Raw genomic sequence first — 14,068 nt, 5'->3', positions numbered from 1 at the left:
ACCGCGGTATTGAAAAAAANAAAAAAAAAAAAAAAAAAAAAAACGGAACAAAGTGATTAAAGAAACACGTAAAAGTCAAACCGGTTTACCTTGACATTAAACTTTTTAGCCACGGGCCGATTCTCGGGAGGCTCGTTCCGTGCATCTTATACCATGCTCCCAGTCCCAAAGTCAATTAATTTAATGGACCTCCGACTCTCTGTGTCGCTGCTAGTGATGGGACCGAGTATGCAGTGAGTACAATTGACGCTAGATTCGAAGAACGTTGCAAGCACTTTTACGAATACACAGCGTTTGTTTAAATAAAATCGAGACCACGCGAAACACACATCGAGAAGTATTATCTCTGTACTGATAAAAACACATTTCAACGCATTGTAAGCGAGTGACAAATCAAATTTATGGACCATCGCTGTATGACATTTTAATCTCTCTTTGAAATTATTTACTCCGGCTTGGTTGCGTAATTTTCGAAAAAAAAAAAAAAAAAAAAAAAAAAAAAAAACCGAAAAGATAAAAACAATTCACGTGACGATCTTAAACACGGGATTTATAACTTGCAATATTACAAGCTTGAGCAAAAACTTTCAGATTTCGAATCGGTTCGATTCGTACAAATGTCAAAGCGGTACATACCGTTGAACATCATCGTTGTTGGGTTCGATCTCTCGCGTGTACGCGTTGAACTTAATCCCTATCCTCCGTACTCTATGTTATCTCCTCTACACGCTTCAAACGGCCTCTCCCGCTTTCCAACCATCTCTCTCTCTCTCTCTCGTCCTCTTGCGTGTTGGTTCGCTTTAAATGTATTCGTTGCACAACGAACGCATCTAGGCGCGGTACCGTCTGTTTAATTTCTATTCAAGCGGCGGCATCCGATGCACGCAGAAATGCATGCACGTTCAACGGTGTTGTACGTGACCAGGGTAAACGCACGGTGCATGAAAGAGGGCCGTGTCGTTGAAGTCATAAGCGCGCTTGTTAGTGACCTCACTGGCTAGCCGGCCGGTTAAACGCTATCGATACTTACACGGCCGATGTCTCGTCTCTGGATGATGGATCAATCGGTATCGAAACTCGATGGGAGCGAGGGGGGGAGAGCGAGGAATGTCGCGAAATAGCTCTGTCGAGAATACGTGACTCGTTTGTTCATTTTTAACTTTAATATTGTTTAAATTAGTTTCTCGTATTATCTGCGTTCTAATATTGTTTGTTCCAATTTGTTCATGGATAAGTGCCCAAGCGAAAATTTAAAAAAAATTAAGCACGGCGGTTGATGGTTTAAAATTAATTTAAAGTCGAAGACGCTGTTCAACTTGAAGCTATTGAAATGAATTTAATGAATCTCTAAATATTAATAATAGATTTATTTTAGTTTGCTGGTAAAAGAAAACATTTAATGAATTTGCAGAGAGAGAATTGTTTGTTAGGTTCAACCTTTCCAAAAGTCTGTGAATTTAACGCCAAACGAGAAGCGTATAATATCTTTACTGGTACTGATATTCTGCGTTCTTAGTTTTTGTATTTCTTCTACATCGTCTTTATATTTTTTAAGAACAGCGAATTAATACTATATCAGCACCTTTTGATATATCGTGACACGTTATCTTTTTTAAATCTCTAATGAATAGATTTTTATCGTTTGTGGAAAATATGAAGACAACAAAAAGTGCACAGAACGCGCGTACTGTACAAAAATATATAAAATCCTCAAAGTGGAACACCGATTACAATATTTGGTAGATGAATCGGTCTTCTAACCGGATCCCGCTGTTTTAATTATCTTCGTGGAAAATATGAATTTTTATGAAAATCCACAATCCAATCGTTTTAAGCTTTTCCAATTTGTCTGTACAATAATTCAGTAGTAGACTGAACATTGAAGAGCAGAAAAATGAATATTCCCCTTTACCCTTCGACAACTCTCGACTCAAGGGATCGTACGCATCACTGCCCTCTGAAAATGCTTTTTCGACCACTGACGAACTTCTCCGAAACGAGAGAAAGTCTCTCTCGATCGAAGAAAAATACTCATCGGCGATTTGTAGTAACAAGTGACGACACTCGCGTTTATGCATTGCATCGGATACATTGGTTGGTGCGCGTGGACAAGAGACGAGTGATAGAAAGAGAGAGAGAGAGAGAAGGAGCAGCAGAGAGAAAGATGCGTGCCAGAAGGACAGAGACCGATCGTGAAAGGGGGAGGGGGAGAGAGAGAGAGAGAGAGAGAGTGAGTGTGTGTATGCATCGGCGGTGTAAGATCCAGTAACGAAAGAGCTCGGGTCGAGCGGAGCTCGCGTGTCTCCGTCACGGCCGTTCCACGCTCAGTTAGCAAGAGACTCGCGATCGAGCAGCATACTCGCTCGACTCGTTTGTCAATTCCCCGTTGATTCGGTTCGGGCGTCGATCGTGATTTGCTCGACGCGAGTCGTCGCTCTTCCGTTCGATTATTCGACCGATACGCGGCGAACGCGAGCGAAAAACCACGTGGCAACGCGACGCGACAGCTCTTCGACTCCTCGTTTCGTGTCTCTTTAAAAAAAAAAGAAATATACGCAAATCGAAATCAACTTGCAAACGCGTGTGTCGACTGTGTGAGAACTACTCGTCTTTGAGAACGTTCCTCGTCTCGTTGCCGTGTTGCTCGAGATGCTGTGCTCGAAGGAAGGTGAACAAGTTTCTTCAAGGTACACGTCGTGTCTCTTTCCCTTCGTCGTGCCGTTCCATTCTAATTCCAAATCCCGAAAATTCCAAAGACGAAAACGAAGCGATCGGTTCGAAAAATCGTCTCCCGGGAAATTCCTGTTACGAACGGAACTGTTCGAAGTTGTAAGTCAGTCAGCGCGATTAGCATGCCGATAGAACGAGTCGGGAACGTTAATCGTATCGACGATAACTGTACGGCAACCGCTCGATACAGTGACGTTGACACATTAGACCGATTTGGCCTAAAATGCCCTCGGCTAACATCGAGTTCGTTGCTTTCTCTAGCAAGCAATTTTCATCCTCTTTTTTTTTTTTTTTTTTTTTTTTTAATCGATATTTGCACGCATCGATCACGGGGGGAATTTACATTATCGCTCGTGACTCGTCGACCGGCGAGATCGCCGATCGAAAGTTTCGCGCGAGCAGGGAACAACAAAGAAACGCGTGACGCGAGTAACGATCGGTGACATTGCGCGATTGGTTGGTACGCTTGGTTGCGCGCTATACACCGTCGCCTTTTAATTCGCTGTCCCGCTGATGCAACAGGTTTGGCCATCGTCGTTCGGTCACAGCTATTCCCTGCAGAAGTTTCGTTTTCTCGCGAAGTTCGATGAGACGAAACTCCGGGATTTCGGACGTTTCGCGGCGACGCGAAAATGCACCCCGTGCCGCACGGTGCGAATGTTCGCACTTTCGACGTGGAATCTAGTCGAACCGGTCTTTCTACCGATACTCTCTCGTTCGCCTAAACAGCGAGCCGCGCGTATACTTATTATTACGTTGACCGAGTGGTCCGGTCGACCAAGAACGATTCTCAACGTGAATTCTCGTGTCCATTTTTTTTTATTTATTGCAGCAGGAAGAAGACGGCTCCATTTTTTATGTTTTTTGTTATATATCGGTGTTTCTTCATCCCTTCTAGATAATAAATATATATTATGTACTGTATAATTATATATGAATATCATATATATTACAATATGAGGATATATGAATTGTAATATGTTATGTACAATAATAATATGTAATATATATAATTTTATATATATACACAATATATTTCAAATTATAATATTACTAATATATTTAAAAAATGATCTGCATTTCAAATTCTTTATTTCATTCTATAGTAAAATGTGTATCGTTTACATACATGATAGATTAAGAAACACTGTCCCATTTCAATCAAAAAAACATGATCTTTCATATGATGTAAAAAGCTTCAAGCAATAAGCATGGTGATGAAATATTATTATCTGTTAGTTTTTTAAAAAGTATCTCATTTTTATTTGTTTTTTTCCTTGTTGATTTATTAAAATAACCAAAAGTGGAACTGTCTTCTTATTGCAGCAACCACTTCAATTACAAAACATAATCATCTGATATCTAGGTCTGTTATCTACGTAAAAATTTAAACTGAAATCATTTTAACATTTTACTAGGCATTTGGAATATAATTTTCTTTTCTCTCCAAATTTTGCCCTGTTGGTAGCTGTAACGTCGACTCTCTCAAAAATCATATCAGACAGAGAGCGTATCTATCCATTGAATACTTTACAAGAATAAGCCAGGTCAAGGGCAATCCTTCTATGCTCTCTAAGCTCGTAATGCTCGCCGAGCGCGTAACATCCGAATAGTTATGATCAGTGGTAGTCGTAGCCGTCGTCAGAGCTGGATTCAGATTAAACGCGTATAATGTATTTCACTCGACGAGATGGAATGCGTTTGCGCGTCGTCGTTGATTATGTCAACGTTGTTATTGTTGTCGTCGTTGTTCACCATGCGCGTGCGAGTCGCGTGAAAATCGTAAACCATCCGCTGGCTCGTTGGAAATGATTACGCGACCAAGAGCACCTCGTGGTCAGATCATGCGTCATAGACTCAACTCGCGATCCGCGATTCACTCCAATAGGCTGCACAGCCTAAGGTTACGTACTTGTCCGGGTGTATATATCGGAGAACTGGCCTAATTCGTTTAACTTAACGACATTAGGAAGTCGGGTGCGCGCTCTCTCTCGTTCTCTTTCCCTCCTGGCTCTCCTTCCACTCCTATCTCTCCCCCACCGCTCTCCGTCTGTTTCCATAGTTCGTCTGTTTGTCTGGCTGTGTCTTTCTGAAATCTCGTAGTCGCATAGTTCCGGCCGAAGTGTGTTCGCGACAGGAGCTACTCGCGTCGATCGCGCAAAAATCGAGAACACCCTTGAAATCCCCCCCGAGTGTGCCCGCGTTTGGTGTCGATTCTCACTTGGTGAAGTCGAAACGCGGATTCCGTGTGATACGAGTGGCAAACGAGTTTGAGCAAGAGTTGGAGCTTGATCGAATGATCGACAAATCGATCGATTTAGCCGAGAATAAATAAATCTTTCGGAAGTAGGGGGGGGGGGGGGGCAAATGACCTCTTCTCGGTGCGCGATCGACAACAATAATACTCGTTCTCGAGAGCGTTGATTCTCGCGTTAGTTCTACGAGGCTCCAGGCAAGACGTCGTGCAGACGTCGATGACGAGCTAGAACGAATCTAAATAGAGAGGTACATGGATTTTGGTGTTCTCAAGGGGAATTTCTTGTAAAAATTCGATAGGTACCTTTAAAATAGCTTAAGGTCTTTAGGATATAGGCATGGAAGGAACTCGAATTTGCCAAACACGCGTCAAAACGTGTTTAATATTGGGTTTGTCGATCACAGTTGAAGGAACGTACTCTGCCATAAGTCATCGGATACTTGCTCATTTTGATCAAAATGATCATTACAATATTAAAATTACTGTAGCTTGATTATATTCATTTTAATTCACAAGAAAAATTAATAACATATATGCGTAACAAATGTTATCGAGTGATGAGCCGAAATTTGGACTCTTTGACAAATAACAAACTTTGTACTTACATTCGAAGCAGACCAAACGAGATATTAATTGCGCCAACTGTAAAACGTAGGGCTCGTTTAATGAATGTTGAAAGAATTTCTCGAGAAAGAAAAACGCTTGAACATTCTATGCAATCGTGTGTCAAATGGTTAACAAGACGAAACTATAAAATAATCGAAAATTATTTAGAGAATAATGAAAGACAGTAATGAAATTGAGATTGCAGATTCGCGATCGCGAATGATCAAAAGTCTCATTTTTAGTCTAAATCGTCTCGATTTATTCAAATTGTTCAGTAACTTGTAAATTTATAAAATCTATTGTTCGTTGAATAATTATTGCGTTACGCATGTTTTTATGTTCGATTGGTATCAATGAATTCCGATTCTTAGGCAGAGAATATCTTCTTCATCCGATATAATCCTCTATTACGTTAGAAAGGGGTTAGCCACGATCGAATGGATTACGTAATTTAGATAGACGATTAAGTAATAGATCGAAGACAAAGTCGGCTTGTCGGATTATCGGACTCTGCTTTACGAATCTAACGTCATTCGCCGTTTGTCCTTCTTCAGAAAGCAAGGAAGATGTATCCTCTGTGTTGTTCGACGAGTCGATTGTTCAGCATTTACGATGTAGTAACTGGAACAGAATTGGGCAGAAAAAAAAAAAGATTAATCGACGATGGACGATTAAATTTTTCCAATCGCAATTAATAAATAAAAGAAACTTAATCGGACTTGCAACTATATATATATATATATATATTGACAGTGTCAGGGATGTGTTTCATTTGTATTAAATTCGATTTAATTCTAAAGTGTAGATTTCGCTTTCAAAGTATATCTTTAGTACAATTTCATCACATACTTTTATTACAATTTCGTACGCCGACAAAATTGCAATTAAGTTCGATGTAACAGCTGTAACAATTAAATAATTGACGATCAGCAGTTAGTAATGTTTCGACGAATTTAATACATATTAACATGAACATTGATCGGTCGATGGAATAACAAATTTTAGTCGATTAATGCCTGACGTTGAACTGAAACAACGCTCGAATCGCGTAATCTCGGAGCGGTTGCGTTCACTTCGCAAAAGTTTCCATTATCATCGACGCGTGACAAAGAGCAAAGACACGACGAGGTTTGCTCGTCAGAGTCGCGGTAACGGTATTGGGACATGGTTCGAAAGACAGTGTACTCTGTTTGATAAAATCAAGGGATTCAACGTTGATTCTCGTTATCGCCCGTCCGTTCTTCCAACTTCCTATTAGATTGGTGCATGTGGAATGTTTTATCAGATGGAATTTTAACGCCACTGTGGTTTCTTCACAGATATAGCGTAATATTTAAAGCTTCTGGCGTTATTATAAATTGGTACATTGTTCTCTCTGTCTTCAACATTTCGCAGTTTCAATGTTTTTAGTAAATTTATATCGAAGAGTCTGAATGCGCTTCAACAGTAAGTTTCATTAATTATTTAAGTATACTGAACAAGTATAAAATACAGAGTATACACATGACAATCTGTGTTTTCCTATTTAATCAATGTTTTCGTTGCAGCACGTAATCTTTTCGTATTCTCTGTACGTTGCTTTATCGTCTGTTCTCTTTTCTGAAGTTCACTCTCCACGATGAATTTATTTTTAAACACGTATCTTTCGATATGCTTGTTCAACGTATCATATCGTAATATACGTTATCCTCTTTGAGCCTGCAACAAATAAATTCAATTAATAATTATTTCAAGTGTCCTTGATCGTAGTCACGGGGCAAACAAGAGTTGAGCAAGAGTTAATAGAGTGGCTCGTCAAATTCAAATCTCGGACAAACGACATTTCACACGCACCAACCTGATACAATCGAATACGAATTATCTTGTAATCGGGGATTTTCTTTCACGATTTTGCAAAGGTAATCCGATCGTTTCGATGGTGGTGGTCGCCGTTTGACAGACGGTAGACTTTGGAACAAAAACCGCTCGTGTGACTCTCGCTCGTTCGTTGTGCATGTCGAAATTTAAAGTATCCTTAAGGAACAAGTTCTTGAATTCTCCACCTGCTGCGCCAATCTGGCGACACACCTGCTCCCCGTACAGATTCATACCTGCATTCGAATTCGCGCTCACGGTCGCTTCGTTTCGCTGTCCGATCGGCAACAGCCCAGTGGAAAAATGAAAGCAAAGTCAAGTTGCACGCGGTTATTTCTCTTCTCCTTCCGGTAGATAGCACCACGCCGATAAACGTGCGACAAAGAATAGCCTGATTCGATTCCTCGAAATTCACGAGACTCCAACTTCGTAGTCGCACGCGTTGACGATTCGAACGAACCAGCCCACGAATCGATGGTTCCCGCGGCGAAGAACATTAAAGGATCGTTCCACTTTTAATCGGTGTATCGTCGAGATACACGATCGTGAGCTCACTCGTTGCTCGGCGTCGACGAGTTGTGTGAATTTCTGTGAAGGGAGTGCATCGAGGGGCAGCGAATCTCGGCCGGACATATATACCGTTCGCGGGGGAGAGATTTCAGAAAGAAAGAAAGAAAAGGAACAAAAAGAAAAGTGGGGAATATCGCGCCTCAGGTGGACAACGTGGCTGGAATGTACGTGACGGAGACGGGTAGTCACAAAGTGGCACCTGCTCCTACTGTCAGAGCGAAAATGGTCGAGTACAAAACGTCCAACGAGACTGGTGAACGCGGTGGCGGCGGCGGCGGCGGCGGCGGTGGAGGCGGTGGTGGTACCCACCTGGCCGCCACCGTGAAAAACACGGTGCGCCGTTTGCTTCGTCGGACGAAAAGCCACCGGGACGCGCCGTCCTCGAACGCCGCGTCGATCGTGCAAACGGCGAACGGAAATCGCGCGAATAATCTCGCCATCGTGAGGAACAAGACGAACAACGCGAACGACCCAACAGCAAGGAGATCTCAACCCCCTGTACCGCCGTCTTTCGAGCAACACTCGAGCAGAAACAGTTACGCCAGGCGGCATTCCAGGCTGCGCGTCAGACTTCAGGTAAGAGAAACGTTAACGTCGCGTCGTTTTCGGGGAAAAATCTTTCTCGCGGTATGATTCTTCGAGCGCCTCGTCCAGTCTGACGTTTAACCTGCAATCTGCGTACGTTGTTCGCGCACGTGGATAAAATAGAAATCGATACAGACGAATTATTGGTACCAACGTTTGCCTGTATAACTTATATTTGGAATTGTTATTGGGTGTAAAAGTTAATTTTTGAATTAATCATCTGGGACAATGAAATGTTTCGTACATTTGTAAAAGATATATGTACAAAATGTATGAAACGTGTACATTTGTACATTTTATATGTGCATTTTGTACGAAATATACAAAAATATGTTAAATGTAATATGCATATTATAATATAAACATACTATACGTATATTACAAAATACGTATGCATATTTACAGTAATGTAGTACATTTTCCAATCAAAAGATTCTCCATTACTTTCGATAACTTTCTTCCATATCTGCGAGAAATATATCTAAGAAATCCCATCTCTGAAAGAAGATGGTTAGTTTTGATTAGTTTTGATACGACGAACCTCATTTAATTTTTTAAAATGTATATCCGCCAAATAAGAAAATACTTCAATCAACGTGAGTTGATTGTACCTTTCGAACAAAGGAGCAAATGACATCCTTTGTCTCTTTTACGACGTGTAGCATTTTTCTTTAATCGAAATGCGGAAAATACTTGAGGTAATGTCACTCGATGCTTAAGACTGATTTGAAATCCCAATGTAAATGTTTCGATTTAGAACAGATATGTAACTTCAAAATTATCAAAAGTTTAATATTGAACAGGAAGAGATATAGAATGAATTAGGAATTCATTCGCCTTTATTAAACATTTAGTTTCTGACGCGTTCGTTCGCTCCTTGATCCTCTAATAAATAGATCAATTGTTATTAATTGTAGGGAATAACGTTTAAAAGCATCGAATCAATTTCTACAGTCAATATTTTGTTTTCTGTCAATCGTATGTGGAACTTCCTGCGAACGAAGCTTTGCTCTCTCAACGCGTCTGCGAGTACCACACTCCGAATATCTCTCCCTGTATCTAAGCGATACATGAAGCAGCTATCTTCGCGAGCCGAGAGCGTTTTACTCGCGGAAACCTCGCCTCTTCACGACTGTGAACATTCTCGACGTTCGTCGTCTCTTTCTTTCCACCGGTTTTATCCGTCCAGCGTTGGCTCGAGGGCCCTCGTCGTGTCGTTTCCACATCCGTCTGTATAAATTTTTCCGCGTAATCGATCGGGTCGATGTTTCGTTCGTCGCAGCGCGATTCGTTCCCGACTCGGTCGATTCACCCGTTTACGTAATCGCGTTTGCGACCAACTTCTTCGCCAACTACCGATTTGTAGTTTCTTTCCGTTGTCCAATGACGAGATACCGAGAATATCGTCGACGCTTACGCAACGAATACGAATCGATGATTTCACCCAGACCACGAATCTTCGCCGTTTGAAAGTAATGTACGATCGAGCTTGGGGAGGAGGAAAAAAGAAAAAAAAAAGAGAAAGACTCGGTATGACGAAGGACAAAAGCTCGAAACAAAGAGGACGACGTTCTCGCGTTCGATCGCGCAGGCATGTCGCAGCGAGTTTTCGACGAACCGTCTTTGTGGATCTTGTTGAACGGGTATTGTAAAGAAGGTCCCCGCGAACCAGCTGCCAGTCGTCAACAGCATAATTGGACTGGAGCTTAATTGCCCTTCGAATATATACGAGTCGCAAAAGGTCGGTTACGATGGGCAGAGACGTCGCGAAGCGACTTGGTACTCGTCGGCTCTTCGTACGTGTCATCAGTTTCGAGCGTGTCTCACGGTGGATGGTCGTGCATCTGTAACCTCCAACCGTGATAATTACTTCCTTCGTGGCAAAACAATGAAAATTCACGTAGGTGTATCGGGCTGGTGAAACGCTCCTTTGTCTCGAACAGGAGCTCCTCTCGAACGCGTCTCACGTTAGGTCGTGCTGGTAAAGCGGCCGATCGGATCGATCGATCGATGCTCGTTTTAAAAGGAGACGAACAACTATCGCCGCGAATGAAAATGTATTCGCTTCGCGTTATCCAGCTCTTCTATTGGGAAAAAAAAAAAAAAAAAACGCTTGCGTCACGCTTACATAATAATCGAGAAATAAATTCTCGATATCTAATCTATCGTAGGAGTCTGCGTTTGTCTTCGCGGAGACTCGTACATACGTAGATGTCTCTCGAGATGTCTATTAATACTTATCCGTGTCTTCATTTTGTTGAATCGTTTCGTCGTATCTTGTAAGATCTGACAGAGGCGTGTAACTTGCAATTGCTCGCGTAATTGTAGTTTGTAGGAATTTCTTTTGGGGTGAGGGAGGGATACGTGTATTGTGCGAAACATTTTGAAATTATTCACTATTAACACCGGAGCGAGACTCAACTGATTATGTGAATCAAGTTTGAAACAGATCTAGAGAATGTATGCTTTGAACGAGCTATTATATTAATATTCTTAGAGATTATAGCGAAAACTTTTAGCATATACTTGAGATGATTCACTCGCTGAAATAATTCATTACTCAGTGCATAAGTTTGCGATAAATATCTTGTATTTCTTTTGTATACATTTTCCAATTGACTTCGTTACAGTTGTGTTAATCAAATTTCAAATAACATGTTACAATCTCACGTGTCGCATGTTCTATAAAAAAAAATTCCCCGAATTATTCCTTTCGTGAGTCACTGTATATTATCAAATTGGTTTTATAATCATAATAATATTGGTAACATTGTCACAACACTCTCGTTTCTCGTAATAATAAAAACCCTGCTGTGATCGATAGATGTTCGAATATTTTCGCAAGTACGTAAGAAAGATGAATTTATTAACGATCGGTTACGTTCCTCGGTACCTGTGGCACGGCGCACCTTGGCGCAGTTACTTCTCGCCGCTTTCCTTTCACCGTCGAACAATGCGCGAGCGTATCGCGTAGCTTAATGAACCGCCCAACGATCCCCAGTCTACTCGAGCAAATACAAAGTTTCTTTCAATAACCGGAGCAACGTTGCTCCGAGGAAATAACGTGATCCCCGTTCTCTTTCTCGCGGTCTCCTTCGAGGGAAAAGAAAGGAAATATCACCTCGTTCGTCTCCATCGTTTTTTTTTTTTTTTTTTTTTTACGTAATTCCGATGGTAACGGAGGAATCGTCGAATCGGCGCGCCTCTGCACCGGCAAGATAGCGATACGGTTATGAAACACACGCGGTGACCTTGATAGACAGTGAACTGGCCGCGCGATTTTATCGCGCTATTAGGTTAGTGGAACGAAACGAATTTATTTGTTAGGTACGCGACTAACGTTTAGCTAGTCTGCCTTTGAATGCGCGAGCGTGTTCCGCTCGCCACGCGAAATGAAGGACTGAAAGCAGCCAGTAGCGAGCGAGTAGTGGATGTTGTCTTTCGGCATCAGCAGCGGCGACGTCCACCCTCCGCTGCACGCTCGTTCGAAATTTTCACATAATCGTAGAGAAAATGGAGGAAGAGACGAGAAGGCGGTGTATCGAAACGACAGCGGTTCTCGCGGTTCAATTCGCCACGTTTACCAACACGCAACCTGAGATAATATTTCACCAGTTGCCGACCAGTTAGAAACTGCTTGTTCGTGATCTGCGATCAAAGGCACATTTTTATCAACTGGTGTGCTTACCAAAACTTTCATTTGCGCAGGGTTGACAGAGAATGACGTAAAATTGTTGAAATTCACTTGGCCCGTGTGATCGTTTTATGTATTATGCGTCAGGGTTCGGCGAGTGTGGTTTCTTTTTTGTTGAAAAATTCAACGTTGTTGAAAAGCATCGAACTGGACGTTTAGATATGCTTAGAAAGGAATAGCTTTCTATAAAGATCAGAATATTATTGAAGGAGAGAGATGATTCGGCAAGTGTCGAATTTTATTTTTTTAAGTTTTATATATATATATATGTATTAAATTTATTTATTTATTTATTACGATGTATTAAGTTAATTAATTTATCTAACGTGTTTATTAACATACGTGACACAAGTATATAAAATGCAAACGTATCAGATACGACGTAGTTATTAACAACATATATTACTAATGTGATTGATAGCTTAACTTTTATGAGAAAATAGAAAACACAAGAGTGCATATCATATGCAAAAATATATAAGCATAATATTTATCATAACATATAGTAAATAAAACAAATTTCTCTTTAGAGTCTCTTTAAATGTCTTAAAATTTGCTTGGATGCCATAAAAATCCACAGTCTAGTGATCATTAATCACGAAATGTGATTATTAATTATAATACAGCATTTTAAATTTTATCGTTTTATAGTATTCAAACATTTTGTATATTTTGTATATCGATGTTTTATTACATGATAATGATTATATCGATAAAGTTTGCAACCAGTTTGATAATATGTACAAGTTACAATTTATTTATTTAATAGAAAAGATTAAACATCTGAAAGCTACTAAACATTAAAGCTACTAATAAATCTTAAGCAATGATAATGATTGTTTAAATAATTTTATGATGTTTGAGAAATAGATATGCATTCGTTATATACATTTTTATCGAAGTATACATTTAGATTTGTTCCATGTAATCACGATAATTAAGCCTCGCTACATCGTCAATAAAATTCCAAAATGTCCTACATAACGCGCATAACATTTGTATAAAAAGTTTTTGTAATTATGCGAACAATTATAAGTGCCCTTTCTTTCGTGAGCAGTTGCACGTCGAATTATACAAATTAGGACACCGTAAATAGACAATGATCAATTACGAATGAGTAGAATTGATACTCGAATGAATATCGAAATGATCAGGTTTCCCCCGGTATTGGTATACAGTTTTACGAAATCGGTGGTGAAATCCGCTGGAAAGAGACCAGTTGTCCATCGGTGATGGTAAACTATTCTTCGACGGGACCGGTTAACAACGGCTCGTATGTATTTTAAACGATTCACTTCCGTGATAGTCATCAGGGGACTGTTCATCCGTACATGCATAGGCGACGTTTGTACGAACATTGGATGGGAGTTTTATCAAGGCCGTTTCCATCTAACGAATCGACATTCCCCTGCCGTGCCCAACTGTAATCTCACTGGGAATTATTTTGGACATCATTTAAAATATTATCAATAACACGCGGTCTACAAGCAGCTCTGGCGAGTTCGATGATTTTTTTGGAATTTCTAAGCTCGCGTCGTCCAAAGTTACGCAGAAACTTATCAACCCTCAAAATCACGAAAAACTGATGAAACGCAGCACAGATCCTGTAATTTTGCGATCTTTATTTTGGCAAAAGTTCACCAACTGTTATATCATACAAACCATAGTTACACAATTCTAAACTTGTTTATTTATTATACTATTAACTACTTACAATTAAACGAGTATTAAAGAATATTGCAACGTAAAAGCAACAAGTAAAATAGACATAA

At 40.5% G+C, this 14,068-nt stretch overlaps 1 protein-coding gene across 7 annotated transcripts in view; it reads left to right on the top strand.

The window, feature by feature from the left end:
* LOC122533350 (serine/threonine-protein kinase MARK2-like) overlaps nucleotides 1-14,068 on the top strand; it is a 71,805-nt gene that overhangs the window by 18,296 nt on the left and 39,441 nt on the right. The window contains exons 1-2 of one of the 7 annotated variants that reach the window (XM_043662979.1): nucleotides 2,299-2,687; nucleotides 7,802-8,593. The exons of the other annotated variants lie outside the window; for them this stretch is intronic. Of the exons in view, the coding sequence (XP_043518914.1) occupies nucleotides 8,180-8,593 (414 nt within the window). The 5' untranslated portion in view covers nucleotides 2,299-2,687; nucleotides 7,802-8,179. Of the gene's footprint in view, nucleotides 1-2,298; nucleotides 2,688-7,801; nucleotides 8,594-14,068 lie in introns of those variants that run through there. 7 annotated transcript variants of the gene reach the window in all.

This window comes from Frieseomelitta varia, unplaced genomic scaffold, assembly GCF_011392965.1.
Source record: "Frieseomelitta varia isolate USP_RPSP 00005682 unplaced genomic scaffold, Fvar_1.2 scaffold_520, whole genome shotgun sequence".
Lineage (NCBI taxonomy): Eukaryota > Metazoa > Arthropoda > Insecta > Hymenoptera > Apidae > Frieseomelitta > Frieseomelitta varia.
Note: the sequence above shows the minus strand (reverse complement) of the source record. Positions and strands in the feature narration are given on the sequence as shown.